Below are 19,447 nucleotides of genomic sequence, written 5' to 3' on the forward strand. Positions count from 1 at the left end.
TCCAGTGTAAGTTACATTTTTCTTCGTTATAATGCAGAAAGAGACTGTTGCTTTCATAAATTATTCATCTGCAGTCAGATAAACCTGTGTGGCTTGACTGCAATTACAGCTGGCTTAGCGTGCAGAATGTGTGACTGTGTCGGAACATCAGCAGACATTTGCAGCAGAAGTCTCTGTGTTTCAGTGTGTGGTTTGCCACATTTTTCACAAAACTGAACTAATATAGTATGTCCATGGTGTAAAGCAGCAGCAGGTTAGCATATTTTTCATTAAATCCACATTTCTGTATAAAAAACACTTTTTTAATTAGTAGTCTGATGTGACATTCTGATTAATTAAAGTAATTAAATGCGTGTTCATCGGCTACCAGTAGAAAATTATCAGAATTAACTGAACTAAAGGCTTGAAAATTTTATTTGTGTAATTTATCAGCATTATATCTTTCACTTAGTAAATGAGTTACTGAAATAAATTAATATGATGTAGAACAACCATGCGTTTCACAATTAGCAATGTTATAAATTTGATCAATTTGATGTCTTTAAGGACCAATAAATTAAGTTACATTCCATCTGTATCATATGGGGACAAACAGAAGCTTTTAAAGGACAGTATTAAGATTTTAAAGTCATTTAAGTCACTATTTCTCCAGTTAAAATGCTTTCAAATGGAGAAGCTTGCTAAAGAAGTAAGCTAGCGATAGCATATTTGCTCTCTGTTTTGAATTGACTTGTTAATTAGCCCAGTAATGTATTTCATTATGCATGAGATAAAAAATGAAACGTAATTGCAGATCCTTGCTTTGAACGGCATCAAATTATCTACTGGTGTTTCAGCTGCTCTCTCTTTAGTTTGTCTCTATGTGGAACAGAGTCTGAGCACAGAGCAGGTTACATTACGAGCTGCAAAAGCCAATAAAGTCTCAGCATGGCAAAAGAATAAAACCTGATTCAATAAATCAACAAAACAATGTGAATAGATTGTAATTCTGCTGAGAGCAGCAGCTAGCTATGCTAATATCACATATCTAAACATCTGAAGCATGCTGTACTTCATTTGTATTCAGCCATCTTTACATTGACACCAGAAATAATACATAAAAACCCAGTAGGAGATATATGAAACTGCTACGTTTTGGACAAATTCAAACAACTATTCGTGGAAATAAACTATCACTGCACGTCGCCTGAACACACGAATGTGTTTATATTGTCTTGTAGTCCGTGAGAAGGCAGTATTTTTTTAATACAACACATAAATTTTATTCTCAGAGACCTGCAGGCGTCCATAAAGTGCAGCCAGGTCCAGAGGAGTTTCCTGCCGGTTGTTTCTCATCGTCGGGTCGGTCAGCTCCTGAAGAAGAACTGAAACCACGTCGGTGTGTCCGTACTGGGCCGCGCAGTGGAGCGGCGTCTCCCTCTCATGGTTCTGCAGAACAGAAAGAAAACGTTGGGACGATTGGCTTTGATGGTTGCAGGAATTATGGGAGCAATGATGGGTGAAAGGACAGACGTAGAAGTGGTGGAGCCGATTCAGGGGTGAAGAAGAAAAGGTCAGAGTTTGAGACGGACAGTTGGAGGATTAATGGAGCAGGAGACAAGGTTAGCAAGAAAAGGTGGAGATGTTTTGAGAAGAACAGCACAGAATACAGATCATTCTTCAAAACAGAGAAAGAATACAGGATTAAAAATGGAGGTCCTTTTGACCACAGGGATTTCAAACTCATTTAGGAACACCTGACTGGACTAATCTCAGTTTCCAAGAACATTTTTGAACAACGTTGGATTGTTTGGAGCCTCCTAAATGAAAACATGTACCTCTAATTAGGACACAGGATTGTCTTCAGATCTGCAGGACACAATTATTTAGATTTTAAAACATCTCAAACATTTAACACTGGACAGCTTTATTCAAAATAATAAGACCTCCAACACAAGAAGTACAACTTTTATAAACTGAAATCAGCAACTTATTATAGCTTAATATCCATGAATGAATCTTTTCCTTTTTATTTCTCTAGCTAAATATTTTAAGAAAGGTCTGTCTGGGCATTTTAAAGGTCATGGACTGTCTGAGAATGTCTGACCATGTCCTCAGTCTCCAAACAGCCTCCATCAGCAGCGTCGCTGGTATTCCCTGAGGTCACACCGAAATAAATAAACGACCGACCCCAAGAAAAAGAAAAAGTATAGTATACATGTAGCTATAGAAGCAAATTCAGCACTGCATTTCTGAATCCAAACCGATGAACCACATATTGTTTAGATATTGTTCCTGGAAGCACTAGATGCATTCAGAGACAAACTGTTTACATATTGTTAAAATACAAATAAAGCAAAGTTAATGAACACAAGTCAGTAGAAATACTGTCTCAATTATTACATTTTAAGTGTGTAATAAATTCATTTTCTCAAAAATTGCACTGGTGACTGATCTGAGGATGTGAGATATACGAATAAATACTGATATTTATTCATATATATGTTATGTGTAACATAAAATATATGTATATGTTATATATGTTGAAATTTATTTTGGTATGTAAAAAAATCTTAAGCTTTATTGTTTTGGTTTTCTTTTTTTGTTTTGTTTGTATTTCCTCAAACTTATGCAAAGCACTTTCAAATATCTTGTTACTGAAAATGTGCTGTATAAATAAAATGAAATAAAATTACCTTTATCTTATCTTATTGTAAATTTGGATCCATCCAAAAATATTGTTGTTGGATTAATAATTAAGTATAGGTATATACTTTCTTTAAATTACTGTAAATTACTTTTTATTTACTATATTCATTCAGAATATATTTTAATTTACATTCTGTACTGTGTAAAGAATTAAATCTTTACCATAAGAACGCTGCTTCAAATGGTCATCTGGAAGCCACTAATATCAATAAATATCTGCTCTAAAAAGAGTAAAAACAACCCAGAAACTAAAAAATACTGAAAGAACATCACAAATGTGATCCAGGAACCACTGGCACAAAAACTGAAGCTATTGTTGGTTCTGCCACTGACCCATTTGTCCCTGCAGCCTTAAATGGACAATAAAACGTAGCGGTCTGAGCCGCTGTGTCTCACACACGCCGCTTCAGATTGGAAAAATGTGATTTCCTCGACAGAAAGGAGAGTGACAAAGAGATGAGCTCAGACTCGGCGTGACAGGACGAGGCGATGAAGCAGAAGAGGAGTGGAAACAGAGAAATCCTCGCTCTGTGATCTCAGAGCGGGTTATATATTTCCATTACATGCAGTCTGACAGTCTCTCAATATCATCAGCACTTGGTTCATTGTTGCACATTGGCTGCTGAGCAGGAATCCTGTCAACAAGCAACCAAACAAATAGCTTACTTTTGTTTTGGTTACATTTGGCCAGGACAAACACAACTGGACTAAACGGCCAAGTGGATCAGGAATGCCCAAATATTTTGACACTTGGGCCAAAAAACTAAGGCACAAAAGAGGAAAAACAAGACACTGTGATTTATTTTTTTCCCTACTCAACAACAAGCTAAGCTCCAATACATTAAACAAGTAGTCATGTTTTTTTGTATAAATTATCCTAGATCCAAAATGTTAGAGTTTTGCAGGTTTTTGAAACATCTTGTCTGCAACTTATTTATCTAGTCGTAGCAATAAAAATAAGATTTGTGTCACTTTTATTTAAAAGTATAGAGCCACATTTTATAAATTCAAGGACAAAAGCTTGGTTACTGAATACTTTGAGTTGTCACCAACATTTTTCATTGTAAGACTTTAATTTTTCTGTAATAATTTTGTCTTAATTAAAAATAAGAAGTCTTCATGCTCCAAATGCCTGCGCAATGGCCTGGCAAATTATTATTATTCTTGAATTGTGGCAGTGGGCCACTCCAAAGCATTCCAAGGGCCGCAAATGGCCCCTGGTCCACACTTTGGACACCTCTGAAGTATAGCTATTTAGTTATACATGGACAGGCAGAAGAAAGGACAAACAGATTTTAAACTTCTGCAAACTTTTCAAAAATGTGTTGGAACCTTGACTTTACCAGAAGATATACATAACTTCCTGTTTTCTCTTTAATATGGTCCACAAAATAAAAATATCTGTGCTGCAGCAGCTACATTTGTAACCAGAGCAGGTGGAGCAGAGTTGTTTGAAGGTTTTCTGCAGTAACGCCTGATGGATTGACGTGCAAGATGAGCTCTGTCGCTTCATCCCATAATCCTGGCAGCTCAGAGAAATGAGTTGTAGAATAAGAGGATGAGAGAAATGAGGATAATTACTTCAATCTCTATTCCCTCTTAACACATCTTTAGATTAAAATGGCAAAATGTGAGAAAAAGAAACTGAAAGTCTGCGGTGATTAACAGGCTGAAGTTCATAAGAGTGTGAAAACAAAAAAATAATTACCAATCTATCACAACACAGCGCCTCTAATGATGGATTATTCTAGTAATAAGCACTTTTTTTACACCAAAGTATTTTTATTATCCACAAAACTCCTGTTTTCTTTGCCTTTTTTTCTAAGGCAAAGAAAAAAACAAAAAGCAAGCAAAGGAGTTAAGTTGTAAAGTAAAGGAAAACAGTGACATACTGAAAACCAGACTACACCTTAGTATGTTTTTAGCCTTCAGCAATGTTTAATCAGTTTTGTGGTTTTTCTGGACATTTATTTCAGAGTAAAAGAGCTAAAAACTGAATGCTGCTGCTCCATATTTGGTTCTGACTCTGAGGATGCAAAGTAAACCAAAACCAGACGATCTGAGTGGTCTGGAAGCTACAACATCAACAGATCTTTAGTATACTTTGGACTAATGTCCCAGCAAGAACTACTGAAACTTATCCATTCATCAGAGAATACTTTTAGTTTATGGCTTAGCACCATTAATTCTGAATGTTCTTCAGCTGATAGAAGGCTGACTTTGTAGTTATCTTTAAGTGTTTCTGAAGGTTCAGGTCAGAGTCCATCACTACAGTACATCAGATTTCTGACCTTCTAGAAACCAAAGATGAGTGCTGACTCTTGATTATTTAGTTCCAGATTTGTTTTAAAAAGAGATCCGTAAATCAAAATTAATTAAACTAAATAAAAGATAAATAAAGTATTTCAGAGATTTTGCTCTTCCTAAATGTTTTTGATCAAACAAACTGTAATTTTGGACTTAAATAAAGATAATCCAAAGGAAAAACTGAGAAGGGAAGAGCCTGGACTCTACCGGATGTAGAGAGATTATACAAAAATTGACGTCCAAATGGATGGATTAACAGCAGAGATGCCAAAAGAAATGTGGATCATTGAGAAATTATCTGCTTAACATACAAATGAATGCACACTGCTTTTTAAGAAATGTTCTTTTCATAAACCTTAAACTATTTATAATCTCTATGGCAAAAGTTTCTTAAAAATTACCCGATTTGGTTAGAAAATGATTGAGACGCCAGAGGAATTGTATAAAAATCTTCAAATGTTTTCTGCCTGGTGAACACTTTCTTTTAACACTGACCTTCCTACAAAGTTAAACACAGCTCTGGTTTTATTTACACAACTGCAAAGTAAGTCCAAACACTTTTTTTTTTATTAGTGTTTCTACATGACACCTCAATTAAACGCCCTCACACACACAATCTGTTCGCATCTTGCAATAATCACTTAGGGTGGTAATTTGTTTGGGATCACACGGCGATGAGCCGGTCCTCGTTAGCTGAACTTTAATAAGACCGAACCGGGCTGTGGAAACCATACGGCTGCCGCCTCTTTCTCCTTAAACAGATTACTCATAAGAAAGCGCCCAACGGCTCGGTGTGAGTGACTGTGTGTTTTGGCAGCCGTCGGCGTGGCGGAGGCCTTTCCCAGAGCGGTTTCTCCCAGCAGTAGCATGTGTTCTCAGAGAGTTCACATGTTGATCGTTGGGAAACATATGGTTTCGTTTTTGCTGTGTCGTAGCAACATGGAGCGTCGAGTTACCAAGAATGTAAGGTGAATGCTTACGGGTATTTGCACAGAAATAAATTGGGGGGAAAGTTATGAAAGGCAAATGACCTCATGAGTCTGTAACCTTTGGCTTGGTTCACATGATTCCCAGTAGGCCTTACTGGTGAAAGGTGTGCTGCTCTTTAGCAGGCTGCTGATGTCTTCTTTAGGAGAGTGAAGAAAGGAGGAGGAAAGCAAAACAAAGTAACTTTATTCCTTCTGCTGATGGGAAACATAACATTGCTGGAATATATCTGCTGTAAAAGCTGCATTTTATTTCTGTCTGCAGTTCATTCAGGCAGTTATATACAAGAAGAGAGCAAGATGTTGAGCAGATAACAGGAAGGTAAAACAGACGCTCTTGTGTTCTTTACAGCTTTCATCCTCTGTTATGAAGCTTTTGGAAATCTCACAGTAAAGGTAATAATCTATATATTTGGGAAATAAAGACAAACATTACTGCTTTCGTTATCCTACAATCGCTAATCATGCTAATAGCTAATGTAAGGACACTTCTCTGTTCTCTATTCTAAACATTATATCCCCTCACTGCAGAAAAGCTAGAAAAATAGATAAACTTGAAAAAATTATTATGTTTATTTATGTAAAGCATTAATAATTCAACAATATAAAAAAAATGGAAGGATGACGGATTCCCATACCAACTTTAAGTAATTTCCTTTATGAAGGTGTGACTTTACTCCAAAACGAATTAGAAAAAAAAAAAATCAACATATCAAAGTCCAGGCTTGAGTAAGCCAGCTGCTTTAGAGTCAATCAGAGAAAGAAATCACAACAAGTAAGTTGTCAGCCTTCAAAACATTCACTTGGCCTCTAGAAGCCGAGTGTACGCCTTCGGTAAACAAGCAATCCTTCACTATCAATCACTGTCTCTCCTGCACATACATACACTCAGAATATAGTAATCACATTCTCCATCCAGGCAGCCAGACCTCTCACACTCACACGCTCCTGCGATAAACAAAAACAAGCCGTCAATGGAAACTACTGGGACCAATTAGGCAACAAGCAGTGAGCTGGAACTGGTCTACCTCTCCCTCATAACATCCACCAACTTCCAATAATCACCTATTGATTGCAGAGTGGGATTAACCTACTTACACACCATTTTTCATTTACTTTCAAGTAATTCTCCTTATTGATGTCATTCATCTCTTCACAAACACCAATAAGGATGAATAAAACAACATCTTAAATCAGATTTAAAACTAGTTTTACTGACACAACTATAGTGTCTGAATTGGTAGAACCGGGTGACGTTCTGCAACTTTTAGTTCTCAAGATGTGAATGAAAATAAGTTTAATGGCGACCTATGACAGCCAGAGAGAAAATACTAGACTTAGGCTTCTAAACAAACTCAAACAGCCAATCAATTTAACTCCCACCTGAAAACATCAACTACCTCACATCAATAACTGCAACAACAAGGTTTCTCTGCATTATTATTTTAGGTACAATATCTTTTCAAATTTTATCTTTGGACAAACTCAAGTGAATGTTTGGGAATCTACCAGCAGGAGATTCTCCTTTTAGGTGTTTTTTTGCAACTATTATAAGCTTTGCTGGCTCTCTTTCCAGGATGATCATCGAATCACCAATTTATTCGATTAATTTTATGAACTCAAAACTTAAAATGTTACAAAAAAAAAAGACAGATGGATGGAAGGAAAAGACAGAACTAAATCCACAAAACGTGTCCATCACAAATGTGAGCAAAACTTTGTCAATGTTCACCAACAATTGTGGTGTTTCCATTAAATAAAAAATGCAATTAAAATCACACATTCATCTGATAAGTCATTACGAAACATGGCATGCCATCATTCTCCTGCTACTTCCTGTCGTCTTCTTCGTCTCTCCCACCAGTAGTAACATCCGATTGTCAATGACAACTTGTGTGATGCAAAAAAGGAAAAGTGTTTCCATTTCAGAAATATCAATACAGCTGAAAATTCTAGCTCAAAACCTTTATGACAAAATGTGAGTTAAGCTAATTTATTTTCGTAATTCCAATTTGCACAATTATATGGTTTTATTACGGGGAAAAAATTTAAAAATATGATTTTTCTGCTTCCACATCTGAAAAAAGCTGATCTCAAAATCCAGACGTTGTGGTCAAATCCATAAAATTTCAGAAATGATTTACCAACAAACCTAAAAATTACAATTTGACTAGAATATCTACTCCAAACAAGCAGACACCAGAAGACGAACCCATTGAAGGTCGTAATGTCTGTACGATATCTTTTGCATCAGCAGCTTTTACTCGTTTGTACACAGCCGCTCTCTCGGCTCTTTCAGTCACGGAGTGGGTAAATAAAAACAGGAAATTACGCATGTTCACTTGCTGACAAACCTCTTAATTCCAGGGGCAAGGTGCATCATTTCTCATTGCAAACAATTAAAGCAACAGCTCCCATAGGAGAAGCATTTGGCTAATGGAGACAGAGGAAAACTGAGTTATTAGTTAGGCTAAATAACCCTCCCAATAACCTACAGGGTCCATTACTGCTTTACGCTGGCATCATACACACATCCATTTAGTGTTTTCCACAGCGGTTCTGATTCATTGCCACTTTCTGCGCCAGTGATCCGTGCCGCCGTCAATATGCTGCAAGCGAAAACGGACAGGAAGAGCGTGAGGGAGGAGAAGAAGGTCGTTTTCGCAGATAAGGAATGACAGCGGCGGCAGGCTGAACGCTCCCAGCAGCCTGTCAGAAACGGGAAGGGATGGGCTCACTCCGACAGAGGCCACCATAGCAGAACCTGCAGCGGCGTCGGATCGCATGATCTCAGAAATACAGCGGTGGAGAAGACGATGCTTTTACCTCAAGCAAGAGCAGAGATAAGACGCAAACGTGCAGCCATTGTTCCAAGACGAGGAGCCATGAAAGTAAACTGAATGTTTAAGACAAAGATTATAAAACATTCATAATCCAAACTATTAGCCATAAAACAAGAATAATCTGAAATAGAGGAGGGCGATATTGCCAAAATAAAAATTATCACGTTATGTTGTTTTAATACCCTGATATGAATATCACAGACAATATTCCACTTGTTCTGCAAAGCGGGTGCTTTGTTTTTTTATTTATTTGGCCAAACAAATAAGTAACTCCTTTTTACTTTATAAAACAGAATACAAAATATATTTATATGTAAATATAATCACAAAATACTTTTAGTGTGTCAGACAAATTATAAAATAAATACAAATGTAAACTACTTTTGGCAAATAAAAAATAGTCGGAAATCAGCTGCCACGTGTAAATAAAAATACTTAAATACACAAAAGTGTTTCCCACCCATGATTTTTCCAAAAACTCAAATGTTATGTGCAAAACTAAGAATCAAATTTTAATATAGAAGGAAGTTTTCCTTTTAAAAATGTTCAACACCCAACGCCAAAATATGTTACATAAAAAAACCTGCATAAAGAAAAAACTTGTGCTCATTTCCTATTTATCAGGATCTTTGTTCACTTTCATTTCTTCCATCTTTCTCTGACATTTCCATTGAATTAATTAATGACTGTTAGATATTAGATACTACTGTAAATGAGACAATATGGCATGCTAACAATCTGACACTCGAGATTTGTTTATTTCTGGTTTCCTGAATTCGTGGCATCAACTTCAAAAGTCAGCAGTGCTAAATAAAGATAAGATAAGATAAGATTTATTTGTCATTGTCATCAACAGATTATAACGAGATTGAGATTTGCTCGACTCAAGTTAAGATGCAGGTTATGTGTATATACATAATATACAAAGATAAAGAAATGAATAGTACAAAATGAGAAATAAATAGACATCAGATAAAGGATAAATAAAGGAAGAAGGAGCAGGTTTATTCCAGATTACAGGGTTACCTGAGGATAACAATGGGATTACCTGCTGGTTGACCCGGCCGTGTGACGGGCCGTGGTGGATGAGGATGCGGACGATGTCCACGTCACCCCGCCAGGCGGCCAGGTGCAGCGGGAAGCAGCCTTTACTGTCAGCCAGGTTTGGCGACGCCTCGGACTGCAGCAGCTTCAGCACCACTTCCCTAAAAGAACAGAAACATTAATGAATAACAGTATATACGTCTCAGAAAGCATATATGTCTGAAATTTCCTCTCTAATTCTGGATATAAACAATAATATCCATACAAAATACTTGGTTCATCTTTAAGTTAAGATGAGGATACTGCATTACGCAAAAATAATCCCACTTCCTAGCATCAATTTGTTTTATTTTGACAGAATTCAGGCTGCATTTGCCCCCTCCATCCAAAGAGGAAATGGGAAATTACATGAAGCTTGATTAGCATTGAAAATGTCAGAAGGGAGACAAAAGGGCAAAACGTCTCCCAGGAGCTCAGCATTTTAATGAGCTGCTCGCCTCATTTTAATGTCGTAATATTCCCAGATTATTCCATCTGATTGTGGTGACAGGCGGGAGCTGAGTTACACGAGGAGAATGTTTGCTTTCAACCTGGAAGATTCAATAAAAGTCAAGGAAATTTTTTGAAAAAAAGTACTAACTACCAGCCTGAGAACAGATCCATGTATTTTCTTTCTTTACTTCCTAACTAAATGTTAAGATCCCTGAGGCTTTTTACTGGCAGCCTAAGTTTTAGTAAGTCTGTATTTTCATTTCTTTCCTTCCCCAGCTGATCTAAGCGAAGAAATCCACATAATTGCCCCCAAACATTAATCCCTCAGTTCCACCAAGCAGAACAAATGGAAAGATAATCCCATGTGTTTTCTGAGAAGTCCCAACTAAAGAAGCACAGCAATGACGCTGACATAAAGGAGCAGGAAACACAGGTAAACTTTAAACCAGATGCATATCCTGTATTGCTCCTCTAGATCAGTTTAGATCACGTGTCAAACTCAAGGCCTGGGGGCCAAATCTGGCCCGCTGTTGGTTTTTATGTGGCCCTCTAAATTACATCAATAAGACCTTTCAGGTTTTAACAAATATGCAAAATTCACACGAAATCAACATATCCCCACAGTTTCTTTTATTTTATTAAAAAATATTTCTCCAAATTGGTCAAAAACATTGGGTATAAGTGACTGCTGCCTTACTTGGTGTCAAGTTATAGTCTGTGATCAATATTAAATGTGATAAAAAGTCACATTTAACATCATTCATTAGCACAAATATCGTAAAACAAAATCCTTAAAAATATTAGTGCCACAAAATCTATAATTTTTATTTTTAAAAAACCCACAAAAACAATCAATCACAAAATCCTGCAGGGACAGCGATTTATTAATATTTTAACAGTTTAATTAGTTTTATCAATGGATTCTGGAACAACTGGCCCTTTAAGAGCGTTCATGACTTTAATGTGGCCCAAGAAAATGAGTGTGAATGGATGCAGAGGGAGCGTTTTCCTACCTGTGTCCGTTGAGCGAAGCGTGATGTAAAGGTGTGTATCCTGAGCTGTCTGTGCAGTTCACGTTGACGCCCTTCCACATGCTGCAGCACAAAAACACACATCGCAATTAATAATGAGCCACGGTGACGTCTGGAGTCCAGATAAACTACAGACAGACAGTTTCTGATTTTCTGCTGTGAAATAATCGGCAACTAAATCATCACGTCTCACTTTTGATGTAAACATTAAACATTCTTTTTGTCTTTCTAGAGGTCTCAGTAAGTTTTTAAAAATAAAATACTGAAGTTCGCCACAAATTTAAGGAAGACAGTTCTATGACGTATATAGGGGAAAAGAATAATCTAGAAGAAATGAGGGAAGAAGGAAGAGAAAAGACAAAGATGGGATACAAGGAGGGAAAGACAAAAAAAAGTAAAATAAGTGCCCAAGGAAGGGAGGAAGGACACAAGAAAGAGAGAAAACAAAAAAAAAATAAAAGAAGGAAGTGAATAAGGGAGGAAGGAACGAAACAAAATGACATTGGGAAATACAAATATTTACCCATCTCTGGAAAGCAGTGAAATCATATTCCACAGTTCTCCATACTTTTTAAAAACCAGGTAGAAACTCTGGTTCATTTATTTCATTCATTTATTACATGAATGAAAGCTGAAAATTCCCACCTTTTTTTGAGTCCATAAACAGATAATACAAACATTATGTCCTTAAAACGTTATGTTTTGACTCAAATTTGATTTAAAATAAGACCTGCAGAACATTTAGTGACTTTATTCTTTAGTATTTGTTAAATTTAATAATTTATCCAGTCCGATTAAGATTTTGGAGATTTGTTCCTGTTAAATAGAGGTTTTCTTTTCCACTGCCGCCACACGCATCCACAAGATGAATGAAAAAAGTCAGCAACATAAATTTATTGGTAATTAATTTAATTGGTTTTAAATCTGCCTTTATGATTCATCTATGTAAACTGGATCTGATGCTACATTTATTGTGAATTTGTTTGATATAATTGAACTGAGTTAACATACAAATTAATTACTAAAAGAAAATGTTCTCTTGTTGTTCCCATTTTGATGACAAGCTAATAAAAACGGATGTTAGTGTAACTTTATTCACTTCGTAGGGAAGTAGAAAGGCATGAATTACCAACCAAACATTTCTAGGAATTGTGATTTTGTTTGAAACAACCATTACTCAAATTCTAATTTATATAAACCAGATATTACAGATGGTGCTGAAACCTGCAAAAAAGATAAATTCTTGTCTACTGGGGGTGGAGGGGAGGAAATAAATCCAAAACACAGATACCGTCCCTGTTAGAAAATAAAACATCACACTCAGTGGATCACAACTTGATGAGTCACTTCCTGCTGAATCCATCTCTCTTATCTGCTCCTCCACCTCCCGGTCGCCTCTGCATTGCTTCCAGTGGAACCGCGGACCCGTCCAGCCGAGTTCCAACAGAATTAGAAGATTAATCTGAGTTAAGGCGATAGGGAGGGAGTAGCTGCTGCGTTTGTCAAACACGCAGACATAATCCTTTCTAATTAACCCCAGAAATGAAACGGAAAGTCCTTACCGACGACCAAACTTTACATTTCCATAAAAGCTTTAATAACGATTCTCATCTGGTTACTTCCACAGGAGATTTTTGACTCCATCTTCAACTCATTCATTGTTTTATCATAATCACTGAAAGGTGAAAAGGTCAAACCCCATGAAAGGCGTCCCAGCAGGCAGAGCAATGCTGCCCTCTGTATGAACCCTTCTTCAGTTACACTGACGGTTTGAACCGCTCTACAACCACATGGGAAAAATTTTAAACATCACCTGCACCTACATGTACAAATCAAAGACAGGTTGAGACAGAGAGAAGTTAAAATTTCTGAAATTTGACTACATTTTGTCATCTTGCAATGATTTTTATGAGTTTCTGATAAAAATGTATGAAAAAGGAGATGATTTTCACTATTTTTTCTGAAAAGCATGTCATGTAATTGTTTTATTATGGTTATCTTATTATCGTACATTTTATTTATTGCTATATAACAGTTTAAGAAGAATTTATAGGTGTAAATTGGAGAAGAGTTGGTAATTTTTCTGATTCTGTATGTCCAGTTATTTACAATTGTCATTATTTTAGTTTACTACTTTGTCTGTAATATAATTTATTTGTTTTAACAGTATATTGAACAGGCACATGAATATTATGACCATCTTTTAATTACAAATTTTCAATAACTATTGAGTCAGTAAGCAGTATATTAAATTAAATTGAAATAAGAGGAAGGCTTGAATAAGTGTTCAACTCCTTTTCAAACAGAAAAGTAGTGGTAAAAATATTATTTTGTTCTTGGTTATGTATGCACATGTTTTCACTGTCAAATCAAATATAATTTTTTTTTAATTAAGCTGAATTTGTATTATAATTTCCAGACTACAAAATCAGATAATTTCAGCTGGACTACATATTAATTTGGTTGATTTTATTCACTACTATCAAAGGAAAGTGGGACAAAAGCAGCACCACACTTTACAGATTTTTATGTGTTAATTCAAACTCACAATTATGCACTACTCTGAGTTGGTTTGATGCCTCAAATATCCATTTAATACATTGAAGTTTGCAGATGTGACACAACAAGATGCGAAACAGATTAATTGCTTTGCATATTTCAGCAAAGTGCTGCAGTAGCGAGATTTTTCCAAATTTAAAGCAAAGGCAGGAGGAAGGAGCAAAACGTACTCCTTTCATCTTTAAAAGTGCCATTTCAAAGAAGCCAACCTTTGACGTCTTTCACGTTGAACACAGTTTCTTATTTTGGATTTAAACTCCTCGTTTAGCGTCTGAAAAGGAACGTTTTTATTAGCAGCATCTCATTACAGACAGTAAAGCAGGCATCATGCTGCAGGAAAGTTCAAGCTACATCAAAGCAGAGAATTCCCATCAAAGGAGGGAGGAAAAATAAGTGAAACCTTTGTAGTCAAGGCTTCTTTTCAGAAGAGGGAAAGGTAAGTTGAATTAATCCATGAACCTGCTGAGGTTCGTGCTTCTGAATAAAAACAAAATCAAAGGCACTTTAGGGGGAACTGAGGGTTCAACAACAGCAAAAACTTCAGGGGAAATCATAAAGAGGAACAGATATAAGGCGACGTGCGGCTTGTTATCGGAGCACAACAAGCCACACAGGAAGTGGACTTGCTTCACATCCTGTTTTGAGAGAGAAGCAGAAGAGATACCTGCTGATTTAAAGCAGCACAGAGAATCCTCTCTGGCTGATATGACCAAACAAGGTGCACAAAGACGAGATATGTAGTTTACTCTGGATGTTTAAACTCCCAAACTCTCACAGAGTCAGTCCAGCCGCAGAGACGCTTCAGGCCAGGAGCGTTCTCCTGTCTCCTGCAGGCGGACATGGACAGATCAGGATCCTTCTATCACCTGAAGAACATTTTCAGGGTTAGAAGACTAATGTCTCAGCGAGCTCTAGAGAAACTCATCCATGCGTTTATCTTTAGTCGCATTGATTACTGCAACAGTGTCTGGAAAAAAAAAATAATAAAAAAAAAATCAGTCCTCCAGCCGCTGCTGATTCAGAATGCTGCTGCAGGTGTTCTGACTAAAACTATGATGTAAGAGCACATCACACCAATTTTAAAGTCCTAACACTGACTAGAATAGACTTTAAAATATTGTTGTTACTGAACATCTTAGCACCAAAATACATTAAAGATCTGCTGTTCTTGTATTAACCTTTCAGACCTCTCAGGTCTTCTGGTTCTGGTCTAAATGGAGAAGCAGGATTCAGCTTCTATGCACCACAAATCTGGAACAAACTACCAGAAAACGGCAAAACAGCCAAAACACTGAGTTCCTTTTAATTTAGACTAAAAACCCAGCTGTTTAGAGCTGCTTTTGAAACATAATCACAAAACATTAATCAATAATCTGATGTGTAACAATGGCAAAATGTAATGTTGTTGACTTTGTATTTTTGTGTCTTTATGATGTAAAGCACTTTGAAATGCCTTGCTGCTGAAAGGTGCTACACAAATAAAATTTTATTGATATTTTCGGAGTCGGGATCACTTTAGTCTCTAGCTGCATTTCCATTGACAATATAACTGCGCCAATTGGAATTACGGAGATAAATTAGTTCAATGGAAAGGTACCAATTTTGAGAAAACGTCAATAAAATTTTTTGTAGTTTTTCGGCTCTATCGAAATTAGTAAAATTCACAAAACTGCAATGGAGACACTTTTTCCATAAGCTAATTTTATTTATATAGCACGTTTTCAGCAACAAGGCGATTCAAAGTGCTGTACATGAATAATAAGGAAATACAACAAAACAACAAACCCAAGGAAAGACAAAAAGGTTGTGTTGATCACAAGTCATGTGACCAACACCCGGATGTTTCTACTGGCAGAAAAGACAAAGAAGACGCCATCATCACAGGAGGATGATGTTTTTTAATGACTTATTACGTAAACAAGCTTATTGATGTGATTTTTTTATTTTGATTCTTATCTAATGGAAACATTGCGATGTCAATTTTGTGTTTTTTCAACATTAGCAAACATTTTGTGCACATTTGAAATGACAACGCAGCAACTAGTAGGCATTTATAAGGCAGCATGTGAAGAAAACTTGAATCACTCCTTTTCCTAAAAATAAAATTTAAGCAAAGCTGATAAATGTGCATGGCTTTACAAATATACACAGGAAGAGAGCAGATACAGCAGAATGAGTTTGTGGCTTTATGCAAGTTATTAATGTTCCCGTCTTTTTCCCTGTAACACGCACACAGCGCTCTCACAACATGTCACGAACATTATGTTTGTGAAAAACAGCAACATTACTGGTTACATCTGCAAAAAGAAAAATATGAAGCAATGCCGCATTTTTCTCTTTTTTTGTTTGTGGAATAAAAATAAAATTTACAAAACTGACCAATCAGAGCATAGAAAGTGATGGTTCGCACCTCCATAATAGCGGTTTTCAAAACTAGTGGTGCAAAAACATTTGTCCTCATATTATATTGATCACTATTGATGATCAACTAAGGATTTTTATAAAAATTTACAAATAATTCAGAGGTGAAATTCAAATTTGCAAAAATACTGGAAGAGAGTAACGGAACTGTTAGTTTGAGTGAAAATTTCCCTTTATCCAAAGATATTTTTACAAGTTTGGGACTATTTTAGAGAACTACTTTCAATAAATGTGTGAATTTTTTAAGATGGCATCTTGATTGGCACAATTACAGGATGAGCAAAAAGGCACAACATCCAAAATAACACTCAGATGATGTCTTGCTTTTTAAAAATCTTTTCTCCTGCTCCATGTTCTCAGGCGGGTCCAACTGAAGTCATTTCTTGATTGTACAGATCTGGTCATAATTAGGGTTGAGTGTTGCACTCAGAGAAATGCGGTTACTGAGAGTAAATTCATAATTTAATATGGGAGGCAATTATATTTTCACACACGGCCATGTGTTTTTAAAAATCTTGTTTCTAGTACATGAAATCACCATTTGAAAACCGAATTTTATATTTACTCAGGTTCTCTTTCTCTCCTCTAAAAATCTTTGTGATCCTTTAGCACACGGGTATCAAACTCATTTTCATTTTGGCCTAAATCAAGATTGTGAATGCTTTTAAAGGGGCCGGTTGTGCCAGAACGTATTGATAAAACCCACAAACAAAACTGTTAAAATATAAATCAATTCTTAAGATTAAATAATATTGAAAATCTTTTCCGTCCCTCCAGGATTTAACAATTGTTTTTGTGATTTTTTGCAATAAAAATCAAAGAGCCTGTGCTACTAATTTAGAAATATTTGCACTTCTTATTACTTGCCGTATCATTATGGATTATAACTTCACATCAAGTGAGGCTGAAGCAGTTGTATAGTAGAAGAAAGAAATACTGTAAATAATCATTTAGATCCAAAAATCTGCAATAAACTCACAATTATGTATTAGTGTGAAAAAGTGCAGCGATTTGTTGATTTTGTGTGAATTTCCATGACGTAATTTGGTAGTAAATAGATAGAAAACTGCTTTGATTAGATTGATAAAATAATATTTAAGCACACAGTTATTTTGACAGTTCTAAAGAAATCTATGGCGGGCTGGATTTGGCCCCCGGGCCTTGAGTTTGACACGTGTTTTAGCGCAACAAAAAAATGCAAGAAATCAATTACTTTTATAACAGTACAGTGTACTTGCATAATATTTGAAGCTGAGGGATTTCCCCAGGTGTTGCCGTCAGAATGACACCGATCTTCATTTCAGTCGATTCCCACATCAGGAAGAAAATCCCATTCACACCTCCTCAGTGCTGCAGGCGATTCTGCCCCGTTTCACACATGGAGGTGTTTTCCCATCGCTCCTATCTGTCACTGTCTGCTGCTCTCCACCAATTACAAAAACAGTGAAATCCTCACTCAGTCTTGGACTATAAAATATTCATTAGGAAGAAGTTTTTTTCATGAATTTTTACAGACAAAGGAAAAATTCAAATGTTTTCTGGTGATCCTGATGACTTCCAAATTTTTTAACATCCTTTTCACTCCTTATAATTAGATTTGATACATCAACTTTTAAATCAGGTATAGTTGCAAGAAATAGATGGTAAATTAAGATTTCTAACTTTTGTAAAAGAGACTGTCTCCTAAAGCGGCGTTTCCCAATTCCGGTCCTCAGGCCTCCCTGCCCTGCATGTTTTAGGTGTTTCCCTTCTGCTACACACCTGGATTGAATATATGGGTGATCAACAAGTTTCTGCAGCACTTGATGGTCATGCAATCATTTGAATCAGCTGCTCTGGAATAGAGGCACATCTAAAACATGCAGAGCGGGGAGGCCTGAGGACCGGAATTGGGAAACGCTGTCCTAAAGCATTTAAGGGAAACAAAAGTGAGTTTGAACGTTCATTTGAACGTTGTAGACAACACTGGAGCACCGATTGCGGTTTTCTGGCAGATCGCCGATAACCAACCCTCTAAAAAGCCTAACCAGCCGATTACAATTTTGGTCGATACTAATTCTTTTTGTCTGAAAGTTTGCTCAATATTGCAAGAAAGTTGCTGAACTGGCAACAATGGGGTAACAACTATTAACTGTTAACATGCAGACGTGACCTGGTTGGTCGGTCTGTCAGTCAAACCTTTCTCACGGGAGAGAAAGAAGAGGACACTGGTGGATTTTAGACCTTTGCCAATGTGGATAAGATCGGTTTCACATGTAAAAATCGGCCGATCACCGATTATTAATAAAATTGGCACCAAAAAATCCATTGGCCGATAAATTGGGTCACCCCTAGCAGACACTTCAGCTATTGTGGTTTGGATTACAATGCAAAGCTTTTGCTGATTATTTAGTAGTTTATTTAGGTAATTTATGTCAACACACCCCTATAATAATAAATACAACAGGAATTCTGCTTTTTTGGTTCCTGAAAACACTCGTTTACTGCAGTTTTTGCTATTTAATTAGCTGTTTGAAACATTTGTTTCTGTTCTGCCTTTAAAATCTGATTTCTAACATCTTTTCATGTATTTTTTCTTCCCTTTGATGTCCTGTAAATTACTTTTGGTGCAATATAAATAAACTTGCCTTGTGGTTCTTAAAACAATATTCTCTCTGTCCAACCCTATCAGTTAAAAAACTGGAAAATGATATTTGAAAACCTTGAATGTGTAATTTCTTGAACATGAATTCATTTGATATTCTAGATTCCCCTCAATTTTGTCTCAAGCCTTCCTCGATTTGGATTTCCCCGGTCGAATCTTGATTTTAATTAGCTTTTTTACAAATTAAATACAAGAGCATGCTTTCAAATGCATGTCAACACCAGACTGCTTTAATGCATGGCACGTAACTGGGTGACTGAGTTAAAGCTAAATATCATCTGGCAAATTATCAGTGTAGTTACAGTTATCTACAGCTCCACGAGGAACACAAATTAGCCAAGCAGCTGCAATAGAAACCACGATAAGATGACGATACCACAGGGAGAGTCATTTGGGTTAAAACAAAAAGCTGCATCAGAAAGCTCAACACTT

General features: G+C 36.4%; 1 protein-coding gene across 4 annotated transcripts in view; it reads right to left on the reverse strand.

The window, feature by feature from the left end:
- anks1b (ankyrin repeat and sterile alpha motif domain containing 1B) overlaps positions 1 to 19,447 on the reverse strand; it is a 184,485-nt gene that overhangs the window by 128,643 nt on the left and 36,395 nt on the right. For all 4 annotated transcript variants that reach the window (XM_028043366.1, XM_028043365.1, XM_028043368.1 and 1 more), the window contains exons 2-4: positions 11,374 to 11,454; positions 9,873 to 10,029; positions 1,276 to 1,428 (exon numbers count right to left, since the gene is read on the reverse strand). In XM_028043366.1, coding sequence (XP_027899167.1) covers positions 1,276 to 1,428; positions 9,873 to 10,029; positions 11,374 to 11,454 — 391 coding nt within the window. The remainder of the gene's footprint in view (positions 1 to 1,275; positions 1,429 to 9,872; positions 10,030 to 11,373; positions 11,455 to 19,447) is intronic.

This window comes from Xiphophorus couchianus, chromosome 17, assembly GCF_001444195.1.
Source record: "Xiphophorus couchianus chromosome 17, X_couchianus-1.0, whole genome shotgun sequence".
Classification (NCBI taxonomy): domain Eukaryota; kingdom Metazoa; phylum Chordata; class Actinopteri; order Cyprinodontiformes; family Poeciliidae; genus Xiphophorus; species Xiphophorus couchianus.